Source organism: Saccopteryx bilineata, chromosome 10 (assembly GCF_036850765.1).
Source record: "Saccopteryx bilineata isolate mSacBil1 chromosome 10, mSacBil1_pri_phased_curated, whole genome shotgun sequence".
NCBI classification, from domain to species: Eukaryota; Metazoa; Chordata; class Mammalia; order Chiroptera; family Emballonuridae; genus Saccopteryx; species Saccopteryx bilineata.
Window position 1 is genome coordinate 4,471,417 of NC_089499.1, and position 16,958 is coordinate 4,488,374.

General features: G+C 51.0%; 1 protein-coding gene across 1 annotated transcript; it reads right to left on the reverse strand.

Moving 5' to 3' along the window:
* Positions 1-665: 665 nt before the first annotated feature.
* On the reverse strand, positions 666-16,730 carry ALAS1 (5'-aminolevulinate synthase 1). The gene is made up of 11 exons (XM_066244599.1): positions 16,573-16,730; positions 15,482-15,700; positions 11,108-11,329; positions 10,004-10,150; positions 9,398-9,620; positions 8,028-8,212; positions 6,788-6,967; positions 5,672-5,836; positions 3,272-3,540; positions 2,446-2,608; positions 666-952 (listed from the first exon to the last, which is right to left on the reverse strand). The coding sequence occupies exons 2-11, from the start codon at positions 15,678-15,680 to the stop codon at positions 792-794; spliced, it is 1,914 nt and encodes a 637-aa protein (XP_066100696.1). The 5' UTR covers positions 15,681-15,700; positions 16,573-16,730; the 3' UTR covers positions 666-791.
* Positions 16,731-16,958: the final 228 nt, after the last annotated feature.

Sequence of the window (16,958 nt, forward strand, 5' to 3'; positions counted from 1 at the left end):
GCTCCCGCACCCCTCTGTATGTGACCTTCTTTACCCTGTGTCCTCCTCCCTCCCCCTCCCATTAACCACCATTCTGTTGTCTTGTTTTTGTCACTTCATGTCCCCATGAATGAAATCCTACAGCTATCCTTCTCTGACTTATATCACTCAGCACAAGGTCTTGTAGCAAAAGGTAGTCTTTCATGACACAGCTGGTTGCAGGATGTGCCAGGAGCAGTGGGCCCAGGACGTGGGGGACGGAGCCAGAGGAGCACAGCCTGCCAGCCTGCCACCATGGGGTCAAGGGGCAGGCAGCCAGCCAGGCCACCTTTCCCAGGGAAGTGGAGGTGGGGGCAGCAGCTGGGAGGGAAAGGGAAACAGGCGCAGCAGGAGCTGTGGTGTGTTTAAGATTGCAGGCGAGCGGCTGGAAGGGAAAGCGGCTGGCATCGTGGTGACGCACCAAGCCGATGGGCTGTGGCCGGCGGGGAGCGAACCACAGACGCAGCGAGCACTGAGTGGTGGCGGCTCGGGAAAAGCGCAGGCCCTGCTGTCCGGGCCAGGTCTAAAGCCGTTTCCAGAGGACCAGAGTGTCTTCCTACATTTCACACAGCCTGGCAGTACAGACCAGACTTAGAGGATGAAGAAAATGATTATCTGTTTTTGGTAGCCAAAAACAGGAGAACCCATCGCTTAAACAATTTATTTTCAGGACTATACTTTTACCATAGAGTGAAACATAACTTAATTGGGGGGCAATTCTGGAGACTGGATGTGATGTGGTAAGCGGGTGGGTGACTGGGGTGACGACATAGTCAGGCTTGAGCGGAGACCAGCTTGCTCAGGCCGGAGAAGTAGGATCTCTCTCTTTCACTCATCACTTCAAAGTGAAGCGGCCGCCTGCAGAAGTTGCACTCGGCTGAGGAATGTGGCTTGAGCTCCAGCCCCACGCGCTTCCACGTGGCCAGCAGAGTCTCTGTGAGGACAAATGGTTTTATTTTAATTTTTTTTTTCTTTTCTATTTTTCTGAAGTTGTAAACGGGGAGGTAGTCAGACAGACTCCTGCATATGCCCGACCGGGATCTACTAGGCATGCCCACCAGGGGGCGATGCTCTGCCCATCTGGGCCATTGCTCTGTTGCAACCAGAGCCATTCTAGCGCCTGAGGCAGAGGCCACAGAGCCATCCTCAGTGCCTGGGCCAATCTTGCTCCAATGGAGCCTTGGCTGCAGAAGGGGAAGAGAGAGACAGAGAGGAAGGAGAAGGGGAGGGGTGGAGAAGCAGATGGGCGCTTCTCCTGTGTGCCCTGGCCGGGAATCGAACCTGGGACTCCTGCACACCAGGCCGACACTCTACCACTGAGCCAACCCGCCAGGGCCCAAATGGTTTTATTTTAAAAAGTTAAAAGGAATCTATACCCAAGAGAAATGAAAATATGCCCACCCAATAACTTGAACATGAATGTTCATAGCATCATTATTTTCCTCAGTCAAAATGTGGGAATGTAAGTGTCCATCAGTCGAAGGACAAATGTGGTTGATCCACTGTTTTTCAACCGCTGGTCTGAGGAGGAGCTAACCACCTGATATTGTGTGAGGATTACAGACCCAGTGATGAGAGATTCTGTCATGTTCACACAACATCAGGGTGGTTCGCTGTTTTGTGGACAGGCGGTTGCACACCACTAGTCTACAGGAACAGAGAAGATCACTTAATAACAAAAAGACAGGAAGCACTGACTCGTGCTGCAGCAGGGACATGGGCGACCGCTGACAGCACTGCTGGGAAGCCAGGCACAGAGACCATGTGTTGTACAAGTCCACTTCCAGCAACGTCAAGTACAGTAAACCCAGGACAGAAAGGGGGCGAGTGGCTGGCAGTGGGACAGAGAGAAGGGAAGTGGGTCTCCCCTTGTGGTGAGGAAACATTCTGAAATCGGGTGACAGTGCACACTGATGTACAGTTGGCCCCTTTATCCCCAGTTTTACTTTCTGCAGTTTTAGTTACCCGAGGTCAACTGTGGCCTGAAAATAATAAATGAGAAATTTCAGAAATAACTGATGTTTTAAATTGCACACCCTTCTGAGCAGCGGGATAAAATCCCACTCTTGACCAGCAGGCGTTAAGGGTGGGGGTGGCCAGGTGTGGGTTGGTTCAGGGACCACACCGTGGCAGGGAAGAAAGAAGCAAAGCAAACCCTGGAGGCCAGCACAGACGCAAGCCTTCAGAGGCCCCTTCCTCCTCCCCCGCCACAGCCATCACTGCTCATCCTAAGTCACCTGACAAGGGGACACTGGACAGACTGGGTGGATTAGCAGGCTCCCTTAGAGCTCCACAATGCCTGCGGTCTCCTACAGTGAACCAGACACCTAGATGCCCTCCCTTTAAAGTCCTGTACCATCTGAGAGCATTCTTGGGCCGAGAGGGCCACTGTCAGCAGCTCTGCAGGGAGGCTGTTCAGACACTCACCAAGGAAGTAGTCCATCATCTGGGGGGTGTGGTGCGGGGTAGGGGCAATCCTCAGCAGCTCCTCCCCCCGTGGCACTGTGGGGTAATTGATGGCTTGCACATAGATGTTATGTCTACTCATCAGTTCGTCACAGACTTGTGTGTTTTTAGCAGCATCTGCCACCTGAGTTTGATGACAGAAGGTAAGGTCAGGGCGGGACAAACCAGCTCCTAGCAGATTCTAATGTAGCCCATGCGTAAGGGTCAGGGCCGGCAGCACACGCAGGCTGGGCAAGGCCACACACGCACTGCCAAGCAGAGAACCCAACCCTGAGAAGTGGATTTCAGCGACCCGCACCCAGGCTCGTGTGAGGAAAGTGGCTCTGTGACCCGGCTGACGGCAGCTGGCCCAAAGCCAGGGCTGTGCACACCCTGGGGGTGAAGGCAGCTCTGGGTCCCTCAGCTGTAATAACTAGACTCATTCAACTGTGACACCAGTAGGGTTGTTTGTAGAGGGAAAGGAAACACTCAGTTCCAAATTAACTGACTAGGAACCCTTACTTCAAATCTAGGCAAGCTCTGGCTTCCAGAGTGCCCAGATACAGCGTCCTGTTTGCCCTGTAAAGGCAGTGCTCTGGAGACCCCTGCCCCAGCCCACTGGGTTCCAAGGCTCCTCTCGCACTGTGAGGTCAGCACAGGGAGGTGGAGACACAGCCAGGGACCCGCTGCAGCCCCTGCCCAGCAGCCACCCCCAGCCCAGCTTCAGGAAGGCTAGAACCAGACACCGTGGCCTGGCCACGTGTGGCACAGCGCCCACCCAGCAGGGCTGACCCCAGCAGGCCGTTACCCGAACAGGGATGATGTGGCTGGGGCAGTGGACGACGGGGAGGCCAGCGTCCATGAGCATCTGCCTCAGGAGCTTGACGTTGCGCTGGTGCTGGCGGCGTAGTGCCCGGCCCTCGGCGCTCTTGAGGATGCGTACCGACTCCAGGGCCCCGGACAGCAGCATGGGCGGCAGGGACGTGGTGAAGATGAAGCCGGCCGCGTAGGACCTCACCGTGTCAATCAGAGAGCTGGTGCTGGCCACGTAGCCTCCCACACAGCCGAAGGCTTTGCCTGAGGGGAGAGCGCCTGTCAGGGGTAGCCCCGCTGTGCACAGCACTATGCTGCTGAGCCCCAGGGTACTTACTCCTCTGCCCACAGACTGCGGGGAAGGGATGTCCACCCCGCTCTGAAAGGAGACCCGAGGGTGCTTAGGGAAAGGGACCTGCCCCGAAGTCCATGGCCAAGCTGGTGTCTGGTCCCAGGGTCCCTGTGCCCCCGGGTGCCTGTCCCCAGCTCCACCAGAGCCCGGCACTGGCTCTCTGGGACTGCCTCTCCCCGTGAGCACCCCCTGGAGGCCAGAAGGAAACCCCACTGAGACATCTAACTGTGCTGGTGGGACAGGTATTATTTCCTATTTAAGTAAACACAAAACTGGACAATTAGCACTTGCCAGGTAAATATGAAAACTCAGAACCTGTTCAGATTGACATAGGGCCAGACTCAGTTTTCAAATCTCCTTAAATCCCTTTATATAATCTGTATCTCAGATTTCACGATTAAGACTTTAGAATCCTTTCAGATCTTAGCTTTACGTCTTGTAATTAACATTCCTGCTTGAGGCCCATGCTCTGGGTGGTATGAGCTCTCAGTGGGAGATTTCCCCCCAGCGTCTGCTGCCTCACTAGCTCGTTGAGAAGACAGCTGCTGGGCTTCCTGCCAGGCGGGCTCTGAGCAGCCCGGCTCCGGGTCGCCCGAGGTCCTTGGCCCTTGACAGTGCTGAGGGATGCTCTTTCCAGCCTGCCCTTCCTTCCTTCACCAACTGCTACACGGGCCTCCAGCTGTCTTACTAACTTGCAATCCTCAAACCCGTACAGTTTACGTTTTCATCTCTAGAGTCTCAAAGGGCAAGGACAGCCTGACCAGGCAGTGGCGCAGTGGATAGAGCGTCAGACTGGGATGCGGAGGACCCAGGTTTGAGACCCCGAGGTTGCCAGTTTGAGCGTGGGCTTATCTGGCTTGAGCAAAAAGCTCGCCAGTTTGGACCCAAGGTCGCTGGCTTGAGCGAGGGGTTACTCAGTCTGCTGAAGGCCCACGGTCAAGGCACATATGAGAAAGCAATCAATGAACAACTAAGGTGTCACAATGCACAACGAAAAACTAATGATTGATACTTCTCATCTCTCTGTTCCTGTCTGTCTGTCCCTGTCTATCCCTCACTCTGACTCGCTCTCTCTCTCTCTCTGTAAAAAATAATAATAAGGGCAAGGACATGTCGACACACTCATTTACCTTCACAGAAAATGAGGCAGGAGCCATGTCACTTTCTATCACGGAGGAAACGGGTGCAGACGGGCTATCTACCACCCGAGGGCACGCAGATGGGGAGCTGATCGGGCAGGACTGACACCAGCGGGCTTCTGGGCTCCCAGTCTGGCCCCAGGAGGCCCTGCCTCAGCAAGGAGGAACAGTGGAACACAGCGTGGCTGGGGGAGGTGACCGGTCCCCTTGTGGCAGGCACACGGCACAGAGCTCGCACATCAGGCCAGAGCCTGCAGGTCCTAAGAACCGCTTGGAGACTAGCACTCGAGTTCTGGTTCTTGTTCTGTACAGGACAGTCTGAGGCAGTCTGAGACCACACTTTTTATGTAGGGGGCCAGTTCACTGTCCCTCAGACCGTTGGAGGGACGGACTATAAAAAAAACTGAACAAATCCCTATGCACACTGCACATATCTTATTTTAAAATAAAAAAACAAAACGGAACAAATACAATATTTAAAATAAAGAACAAATAAATTTAAATCAACAAACTAGCCAGTATTTCAATGGGAACTATGCTCCTCTCACTGACCACCAATGAAAGAGGTGCCCCTTCCAGAAGTGCAGCAGGGTCAGATAAATGGCCTCGGGGCCGCAGTTTGGGGACCCCTCCAGGTCTGAGGCCCGGAGAGCCACAGCTCTGTCTGCAGTGAGTTCAGGGGGCCACGTGGCATCTCTGCTGTCAGGCCGTGAGGTTTACTTTGCTTCTGGGAGCCGGGCCTCTAGGTTCCAAGGGTTCTGCTCGGCTGTGCCACCCCATCTCTGAGAACGGGGAAGCTTCCCTTAAAGAGTGGCCCAGGCATCCTGTGCTCCTCACCTGGTCCCGGTTAGACGCGGGATGGGGGGGCCTAGTGAAGACTGCAGAAGGGGCAGAGGACACATACCGAGCGTTCCAGAAATGATGTCCATCTTTGGCATGACTCCGTCCCGATCGCCGATCCCTCCGCCTCGGGCCCCGTACAGCCCCACCGCGTGGACTTCATCCACAAAGGTGATGGCGCCAAACTCGTGGGCCACATCACACAGCTCTTCCAGTGGGCACACTGCCCCTGAGGAGAAACACTGGTCACTCTGGACTGCCTGACACGTCACACATTTCTGTTTTGGTCTAAGTCAGCCGGAACAAATTGACTTATATTCTAAGTATTATTTATTTATTTATTTCATTTTTCTGAAGCTGGAAACAGGGAGAGACAGTCAGACTCCCGCATGCGCCCGACCGGGATCCACCCGGCACGCCCACCAGGGGCGAGCTTTGCCCACCAGGGGGCGATGCTCTGCCCATCCTGGGCGTCGCCATGTTGCAACCAGAGCCACTCTAGCGCCTGAGGCAGAGGCCACAGAGCCATCCCCAGCGCCCGGGCCATCTTTGCTCCAATGGAGCCCTGGCTGCGGGAGGGGAAGAGAGAGACAGAGAGGAAAGCGTGGAGGAGGGGTGGAGAAGCAAATGGGCGCTTCTCCTGTGTGCCCTGGCCGGGAATCGAACCCGGTTCCTCCGCACGCTAGGCCGACGCTCTACCGCTGAGCCAACCGGCCAGGGCCTCTAAGTATTATTTTTAATACTGGGGAGCCTGACCTGTGGTGGCACAGTGGATAAAGCGCTGAGCTGGAATGCTGAGATTGCTGGTTCAAAACCCCGGTTTGCCTGGTCAAGGCACATGTGAGAAGCAACTACTATGAGTTGATGCTTCCCGCTCCCTCCCCCAACCTTTCTCTCTCTCCTCTCTCTCTAAAATCAGGAAGTAAAATCTTAAAAAAAAAAAAAATACTGAGGGAAAAAAATGAACTTCCCCCAGTTTCCAGGTGATGTTGGGTCCTCCGAGCCAAGTAAAAACCAGAGGAGAAAATCTACATTTACTGAAATCTACACAATGCTCACCAATTACAAAACTTTCACAGAGTTAAAAGAAATCGCAAAAACAAAATAAACACATTTCTAAAGAACTGTTCAAGCCCAGTTTTCCATTTCAGGTTTCAGATGGGCCTCTATTTAGACTCACCATCCATTGAGTGGACAGTTTCAAATGCTACAATCTTGGGGACCTCGGGGTCGGATCTCTGTAGCAGCTCCCTGAGGTGGCTGACGTCATTGTGGCGGAAGATGTACTTTGGCACCCGGCTGTTCCGAATCCCTTGGATCATGGAGGCATGGTTCCCAGAATCAGAGTAAATCTCACAGCCTGACATGACAAAAATGTTCATTTATTGCCATCTGCACCAAAGACAAATTATTTCCTACACAGTCAGGGACAACAGACTGCTCAAAAATGCTTTGCCCCTTAGTTGAAGCCATGCATGCCAGTTTCCTCTGGGCATCACTGACTTGGGCCTCTCTGAGAGGCCTGTCGGTGCCGGGTACCTGCAGCAGGATTTGTCTGCTGTTCAGCCTGGCTGCCTCTCTCCAAACTCGGTCAGAAGAGAACTACAAACGATTAGGAGAGTTTTCCACAGGGTTTTTATAGAAGACAAAGCACACTGAAGCAGTCAGCCTCAGGACAGGCCCTTCCAACCTGACTCCTCGCTATGCCCACTGGGCTGGAGCTGGAAGGTGCAGTCGGCACCCACTCAGCTCGGGAACAAGTGGCCCCGATGCCTCCTGAGTGTGTGTGGTAAGCCTTCCTGTCGTCGTGTTCCTCTACAGTAACCCTGCTGCCCTCAGGAGACATGGCCGAGACCCCAGTGGACACCTCAAAGCACCGCAGACAGTGCTAAACCCTGCACATACCTGTGATAAAGCTTAACTTATAAATTATGTAGTTTCACAGATAGAAGATGCCTTCTTATTGCAGATCTTAGCTACCTCAGCATAATTTTTTTTTTTCTTAACTCAAGAACTTTCACCTTTTCACTTAAAAGAAGTACTGTACAGCTTCTCTTTGATACATCCGAACTGTCAGCATTACCACTCTTGCACTTTGGGGCCATTTTTAAGTACAATAGTGACCTGAGCACAAGCGCTGTGCTGTCTGAACAGGTGATGACCAGGACAGCTGCTGAGAGGCTGACGGGTACACAGCGTGGAGACGCTGCACAAAGGGACACGTCACGTCCCAGGTGGGACAGCAGGACTTACAAGATTTCATCACAGAACTCAGAAGGATGTGCAACTTAAACTTATAAATTGTTTATTTCTGGAACTTTCCATTTAGTATTTCTGGACGGCAACTGATCACAGGTAACTGAAACTGCAGAAAGCAAAACCAGGGGCTACTGCACTGAGACCCCGCGGAGCTCCCTTACCTGGCAGCATCTTGGCCAGGGTGAAGAGGGTCGAGTCGTTGGCCACAAAGCACGAGGAGAACAAGAGGGCTGCATCCTTCCCATGCAGGTCGGCCAGCTCCTGCTCCAGGTCCACATGGAACTTACTAGTTCCAGAAATGTTCCTAGTCCCACCTGCTCCAGCACCATGCTGTTTCAAAGTGTCCCTTAAAAAAGAGGCAGGGAGAGAGTAAGCTTCATGGTATGAATGCCATGAGAACCATTCCCGTCTCCAGGACCTAGGCGACTAAAACATTTGCTGATCTAGGAACTTACTGAGTAAGGCTGGGGCCAGAACTTGCAACCAACTTTGTCATTAGATGAGAATGGAGGAGGTCACAACATGGGTGATGATGCCTCTACAGATCATCAGTGTCCATCTAACAGCCACTTGAGGACTAGTATCAGCTGAGCTACCTTACTAAGACTTTTTTCCTCTGACAGACATCTCCCTCCAATAACACGACAGCAGGCTCCAGATGGTGACCCAAACCCTCTGCACACCCGCCCCAGAGCCTTAGATCCATCACTAAACCTCAGATGGTGCTCTTTTCATCAAGTGTCCTTGGGGAGTCAGGCAAGCAACTCTCCCAAGTGTCCCTAATCATGGCAGCTCCCTGAAGGACACAAGTGAGGGGGTCTACCACCCTTTTTAATGTCTTTCTGAAGTTGCTTTTTCTCTAGTGCTGCCGGACTTGTATTTCTCCAGCTACGGCCTTACATAAGCAAGGCTGCCTGGTGTTAAAGGCACACTCCCGTGTGGGATGACAGGAAGTGGACATACAGGCTTGCGATGAACCCATAATCTCGAACCTCATACACAAAGGGGCCCTACCAACTACTTGCACATTAGATTTCTTTAAAAGTCACCTGTAGATATCTTCAAAGGCTAAAAACAATACTGTGCGATGGCCCATTATCAGCTGTGGGCTGTTCCTCCATAAAAGCTCCAGTCCCTCTAAATCAGGGGTCCCCAAACTTTTTACACAGGGGGCCAGTTCACTGTCCCTCAGACTGTTGGAGGGCCGGACTATAAAAAAACTATGAACAAATCCCTATGCACACTACACATATCTTATTTTAAAGTAAAACAAAATGGGAACGAATACAATATTTAAAATAGAGAACAAGTAAATTTAAATCAACAAACTGACCAGTATTTCAATGGGAACTATGCTCCTCTCACTGATCACCAATGAAAGAGGTGCCTCTTCTGTGTGTGTGGCGGGGGCCGGATAAATGGCCTCAGGGGGCCGCATGTGGCTGCGGGCCGTAGTTTGGGGACCCCTGCTCTATATCATCCGTGTCCTGCCAAATACTGTCAGCGGATCCAAAAGCTGAGGGCTACTCACATGACTGCGCCACACACCCGTGGGTGGCGACTCATGCCCAGGTAGTCGTTGCTGCACCAGACCGACACCTGCTTCTTGGTGACGTGGGAGTCCGAGTAGTCATCCGCCATGGGGAAGAGGTGTGCCCTCCGGTTCACAGTTTTGAAAACTCGGTAAGTATGGTCGTTTTTTTTCTCATCAATTTTCTTCTCAAAGAAACGATCATACTGAAAAGTGGAAACAGCTAAAAACCAAGCAGAAGACAGTACAGTCTGATGGTTAAGAAGCACATCTGGGCTTTAGCGAAAGACCTGGGTTCCTATCCCAGCTCGGTCCCTTGGATTCTGGGCAAATTAAGACATAGTCACAGGGGCAAGTTACTGCTTGTCCTCGTCTTGAAACTGTGTGTGTCTAGTCTTGACCACAGTAGCCAGTGCAGATGGCAGGTGCTAAGGGAAAAGGCAGGGGGCCAGTAGGGCTTGGATTCACTATGGCCAGGAGCACTTACTGGCACCAAATACGGGACATGGCTTTTAATCCACATCCCCCATACAATTTCATATTTAACCAGAGGTATGCTTACGTTAGAAACTCTCTCCTGCCTCAGGCAAACACAATGAGACTTACATTTTGGCAAGTTATCCTGAAGAAGATGGGACACCCTTTCTGGTCTTTGCTTTCGCATGATATCCTGGAAATTCTTCAGCAAACCAGTCTGGTCTCCATCGGTCTTCACACTAATCACACTGGGGGTCACTGAGGTTTGGGCAACCTCTGTAACAAAAGTAACGGGAAACAAAGGGGACCAACAGTGTACTCTGAGTTCACAACACCTTCCAGACGTGTCACAAGTGGCTGATGAGACCAGTCATGCTCACAGCTGTAACTGAGTGTATGAAGCTTCCCTTCCTCCCTTTCAGTCACTGTATGGCCAGGGTCAGGGCCACTAGCCAGCTTTAATGAACACTGAAGTTGAACTCTCTCCTAGCTCAGTGGTTCTCAACCTGTGGGTCACGACCCCGGCGGGGGTCGAACGACCAAAACACAGGGGTCGCCTAAAGCCATCGGAAAATACATATTTATTATACAATACATTTTTAAATAAAATACATATTTCCGATGGCTTTAGGCGACCCCTGTGTTTTGGTCGTTGGACCCCTACCAGGGTCGCGACTCACAGGTTGAGAACCGCTGTGCTAGCTGGTTGGCATGTCTTCCCCACCCGACCATATCCCCGACCCTAATCTCTGTTCCTCACAGAAAAGAATTCCAGTCAAAAGCGTCACTTTTGCTAGTGACCTTTTTCAGGGAGTCAGGTGTTCCATGGCAACAGCCACAGTAGGTTTGAGGCTGCCACTCTGACCATCAGTGAGACACAGTTTGGGAATCCCGAGACCATCACTTGCTGCAGTTAACACTAGTTTTCATCTTTATCCCACCAGATGGGAAAGAAACAAAGAGGAGCTGGGAACAGCTTATGCCTGCAAGGTATTTCCACAAATGTAGCAGTTACTGTAAGAGCTGGCTGCATCCCACACACACCAGAAAGAAAGTCCCCATATTGTGCAATGCAGTCCTCTGACTGTCTATTGCAATGACCTTCCTCCTTGGCTTTGAAAGAGGAAGGTGGTTACACAAATACTACCCTAATAATAGCTTGTAAATAAGTCTGAGGGTCCAAAAGAGCCACGAGGCCCTTCCCCTGCCCCCAGTGGCCGCGCCGTCCCTTACCTTTCCTCACGGACTGCATCTCCTGCACGTCCTCCTGGAGCTCGAGGCTGGCCCTGCGGAACACGCTGCTGGCCCGCTGGCCCAGCTGGGCCGCCAGGAAAGGGCACTTGCTGGCAGCACCCTGGCTGCCGGCCGGGTGTCCAGAGGGAAGCTGTGCGTCACCTGCAGCCTGCTGGGATCCACCTGGAGCCAGCTGAACCTCGGCTTGAGCGGTTTTGTCCTCTGTGGGGGAACGGGAAACTGAAGCACCAGCCCTGGTCGCACACCTCATCAGGAAACCACCTGTTTGTCTTAAGGCCCCGGGACAAACCTGATCCTCAAGCTACCCCACCTTCCAGACACATTTATTTTCTCAGGCTCTGCCTCACTGGAAACAGTGTTCCCATGAGGAATTAACTGGCCTGTCAGCTACCTCGCAAACACTACTATTTCTTTCTCACTTGTTTATCTGAAAAGCAGTGTTTTCTAGTTTCAGACAGACCAGGGTTCTTGAGTTGGATTATTTCCAGTAAACCTGCCCTGAGTACACAAGCAAGCATGTTTTATGAGAACATACTCTTGAAGCTAACAAAGTATTCATACAATTTCTTTTGTGCTAATATTTTCTAAACAGATTCTTGACATAGAAGCTTGCTGTTTCTTAACACATACACTATTGGTTTTCTTCTTAACAAAAGGTCGTTAGTTGTCTGAAAGAATTCAGGCAACACATTGTCGTCACAGGCAACATCCTCTACCCTCTCGTCTAAATGCATCAAAGAAGTTCACTTACACCACACAGTGGGCTTCTAGGCACAATGACTTCCCTCTCCCCTTATGCAACTCGTTCACCTTCCTTCTAGAAAAGTCATCATCATTCTAGAACACTCCTGTGAGTCATCAGCTAGCCTCTCCTATAAGCTGGGTAATGTGTCACATACATTTTTTTTTGCTTTTGTATTTTTCTGAAGTTGGAAACAGGGAGGCAGTCAGACAGACTCCCGCATGTGCCCGACCGGGATCCACCCATCATGCCCACCAGGGGGCGATGCTCTGCCCATCTGGGCCATTGCTCTGTTGCAACCAGAGCCATTCTAGCGCCTGAGGCAGAGGCCATAGAGCCATCCTCAGCACCCGGGCCAACTTTGCTCCAATGGAGCCTTGGCTGCGGGAGGGGAAGAGAGAGACAGAGAGGAAGGAGAGGGGGAGGGGTGGAGAAGCAGATGGGCGCTTCTCCTGTGTGCCCTGGCCGGGAATCGAACCCGGGACTCCTGCATGCCAGGCCAACACTCTACCACTGAGCCAACCAGCCAGGGCCTACACTTTTTATTAAAGTCTCCTATAGCCTGACCTGTGGTGGCGCAGTGGATAAAGCGTCCACCTGGAATGCTGAGGTTGCCGGTTCGAAACCCTGGGCTTGCCCGGTCAAGGCACATATGGGAGTTGAAACTTCCTGCTCCTCCCCTCTTCTCTCTCTCTCTCTCTCTCCTCTAAAATGAATAATTTAAAAAAATAAAAAATAAAGTCTATAAAGGAGGGTTTAAAAAACTGCTTTGACATGCACTTCATTCATTATACACATTCAATGTAGAAAATCTAAAAAAAGAAAAAGTTCTATCATTCAAAACATAACCATCGTAGACATTTGGTTATATTATCTTTTCCCTATGTACAGGTTTAAAAAACGTTTTCCTTTTTCAGTACATGCTTGTTATTTCTGCCCTTTTCACTGTAAACATCTGCCTAGGCTGGTTGAGTTTGAGGGCATTGTTTGTGATGGTTGCATAGTAGCCTATCAAGTGGACAAGTCACATGTTACTCAACTAGTCCTCTACTGCTAGGGACACAGTGGTACCAGAGGGTTTTGATTGCTCAGTAAGAAAACAACTCCTGAACAAAGGTCAAGAGGAAAAGAAATCCTACAAAGGATGAAATCCTTTCTACTTAGAGAAAAAGACATTCCTTTCTTGCACATCCACACCCAGAGAGCTCACCTAACAAAGCCTGTGTGGTAAATTATTCTCCGGGATTAAGTGAAATATGCCGAGCCTCATCCTCCGCTGGCAGGGCCAGACCAAAACAATCCAACACTGATATCTTTAAAAACAAAACTTTTAAAAATCGTATACAAATTAAAGATACATGTGTTAAACAATCCTACTTTAACAAATTCTGTATGATTCCACCTAAATGAGGTTCCTAGAGGAGTCAGATTCACAGAGACAGCAGAACGGTCCTCGCCAGAGGCTGGGGATGGAGGTCGTGTTTCATACAGGCAGTCTCCGTTTCGCAAGATCAACATGGTTCTGGAGATGGGTGGTTGCGCAACAGTGTGACCGTCCTTACTGCCACTGAACTACATAGTTAATAATAATTGTGCCCTGGCCGGTGGCTCCGTCAACTAGAGCGTCATCCCGATACACCAAGGTTTCAGGTTTGATCCCGGATCAGGGCACGAACGGGAGTCAACCAATAAGTGCATGGATGAGAGGAACAATAAATTGATATTTCTCCCTCTCTCCCCCTTCCTCTCTCTCTCTGAAAATTAGCACAGTAAAAATTTTTTAAAAGAATCAACAAATGCAAAAGGTACAAACTTAGTTTCAAGATACATAAGTTCTAAGGATCTAGTGCACAGCATGCTGACTATACTCACTACTACTCTATACTTGAAATCTACTGAGTCGAGTTTTTTAGAGTGAGAGAGAGGGACAGGAAAAGATAGAGACAGGAAGGGAGGGTGATGAGAAGCATCAATTCTTTGTTGCAGCACCTTAGTTGTTCATTGATTTCTCATATGTGCCTTGACGGGGGGCTACAGCGACATTTGGGCTCAAGCCAGTGACCATGGGGTCATGTCTATGATCCCATGTTCAAGCCAGCGACCCTGCGGCTCCAGCTGGTGAACCCGCACTCAAGCTAGATGAGCCTGCACTCAAGCCAACGACCTCGGGGTTTCGAACCTGGGTCCTCTGCGTCCCAGGCCTACTGCGCCACCTCCTGGTCAAGCAAGAGAGTAGATCTTAAATGTTCCTACCACACACAAAACGTAGTAACTATCTGAGGTGATGGATGCATTACATCAGTGGTCCCCAACCTTTTTTGGGCCACGGACCGGTTTAGTGTCAGAAAATATTTTCATGGACCAGCCTTTAGGGTGGGACGGATAAATGCACAAAATAAAATTATGCGACCCACGTAAAAACTGTGGTATTTTTAAATATAATTGAGACAAGCGTCAAGAGTGAGTCTTAGACGGATGTAGCAGAGGAAATCTGGTCATTTAAAAAAAATAAAACATCGTTCAGACTTAAATATAAATAAAACGGAAATAATGTAAGTTATTTATTCTTTATCTGCGGACTGGTACCAAATGGCCCACGGACCGGTACCAGTCCGTGACCCGGGGGTTGGGGACCACTACATTACATGATTGTGGTCATCATTTCATAATGTATATGTGTATTAAATCATCATGTTGTACACCCTAACTATATACAATTTGTCAATATTCCTCAATAAAGCTGGAGGATCTAACTTAAAACAAAAAAAGAATCAACTAACAAATTCATAAGTGGAGCACATGGATGTTTTCTCTCTCCCTTCCTCTCTGAGAAATCAATGAAAAAAAATTTTTTTAATGACAATAAAATTTTTTTTAAAAAAAGAACCTTAAAGCCCTAGCTGAATAGTGCCATTGGTTAGAGCATGGCCCTGAGGCACAGAGGTTGCCAATCCGATCCTAAGTCAGGGCACATACAGGAGATCAATGTTTCTGTCTCTCTCTCCCTTCCTCTCTCTAAAATCAATTAAAAAAAAAAAACTAAAGAAAAGAGAAAAAAAAAGAACTCCCTCAAAAAAAGATTAGGTGGTAAGTTTTGTTATATACATTTTACCACAAAATAATTTCAAAAAGCAAAACAGAAAAACAGCACAACTTTTGCAGAAAGGCCTGAGGCACTTGGAATAAGAAAAGCTTCCCCTCAATTTTCCTGTGAACCTAAAACAACTCTAAAAATAGTCTATTCATTAAAAAAAAAAAAAAAAAGCCAAAGAGCCAAATATTTAATGAAAAATAGTTGGAACAGAACATGCCTACTTCATACTTTCATGACCAAGGCACTGCCGAGCACTGAAACTCCAGCAGACGCTGACCTGCAATCCAGACACCTGTAACGTGGAACACTGGCCACCGTTTCACCTTTAAGGATGAGAAACTACAAGTGCCTACCTTGCGGGGTTATGGTGACAAATGCATGAGATGGTCCATGCGAGAACTGAGCCTGGCACCAAGTAACCCCCTTGGCTGGCGTGACCCCCCACCACTGCTGTGAACTAGACTGCTTCTTGTCCAGTAATGAATGCAAACCCTGCTTCATTGCTAATGACACTTACTCTCATTGGCCGGAGGGGTTTCCTTGACCTGCTGGCCCTGTACCGCTGAAGTAGACAGGGTCCGCGGGGCTGACTTGGCCCCCACTTCCATCATCTTAGGGCAGTTCTGGGCATAGAACAACAGGGATTTGCCTGCCTTCTGCAGAAAGGCCTGAGGCACTCGGGATAGGAAAGGGCAGCGGCGAACAACAGTCTCCATGTCCGGGAGGTGCACTGATCCTATAGAAAGATGAGTGACAACACTTGTTGATAATCAGGCAAATAGCGCTGCAAGGTCACTGAGTTCAGGTGTCGCCTCTGTAGGTCACTGCAAGTGTACTCTGGAATACTAAGAAGTCTCACTCAAAAACGTCTAAGCATAGCACTAACATGGAACTCGACTAAGGAGGGACGGCCACGCTCTCCCTGGGTCACCAGTTCTAAATGCAAGTGCCCACAAAGAACTCTACCAAATGAAGCAAATACTGATTGATATCCAAGGGGTGGGACGAGGGACAAGTCGGGAACAGGTCTGGGAAGTCAGAGGCTCATTGAGGAAGATGCCGAGAGCAGATAGGACGGACACCTTCGCACACACCCAGATAGAGAAGTGAGGCTAGGGAAGAAGCCACTGTCACCCATCCAGGCAGAAAGGGCTCTTCCGGACCCAGAGCCGCTCCTGGTCCCCGCTCTCCCAAACCCGAGGAGGCTCCGGCCGGGCGCGAGGTCCCGGAGGCAGGATCTCCCCGGGGACTCGGCAGAGCTGGGAGAGAAGGGCGCGTAAAGGACAGGGGGCAGGGGGAGCGCCGTCGGGCTAACTGCGGAGAGACGGTGGCCCACGCCAGGCGGTGGCCCCAGGGAGGGGCAGCTCAGAGGTGACCCGGGGGGTCGAGGGTTCGGGAATAACAGGGGAAGCACGAGAAGGGAATTGGGAAGAGGCCAGTTCAACGGGCAAAGTCGAAAGGCGGCCGAAGAGGCCAAAGGTCTCGGAGGAGGACACTGACCCCCAGGGCAGCGGTTGACTGGGGCGGTGGGGGATGGGGCCCCAGCGGCCGGGGAGCGGGCAGCGCGCGCTGGTAGGACACGAGGGGCCCCAAAGCGCGGACTCTTACCTGCGCCGGTAACTCGAAGGAGGCGGTGGCGGCGGCGGCGGCGGTAAGGAGCCAAGCCGACGAGTCCAACCAAACGGTTGCCCTTGTCCCCAAGCAGCCACCGACCGCGGGCGCTGTCGTCCCTAATATACAGCAGGGGGGCGGGGGGAGGCCCGCTGCGCATGCGCCATGGGTGCCGGCTGCCTCCGCGCACGCGCGGTGTGTCGCGCCCGGGCAATTGGATGGCCTACGTGGAATCGGTGGGTCGTGCTGACCCCGGGATTCCCGGGATTGCGGGCCGGGAGGAGGAGGGGCAAATCAGTGGGCTGAAGACTTCATCCTGACTTCATCCTGCACCTCCTTGCCGCTTCCCCTTTCACTGCTTCTTGTTTCAGAATCCTACTCCC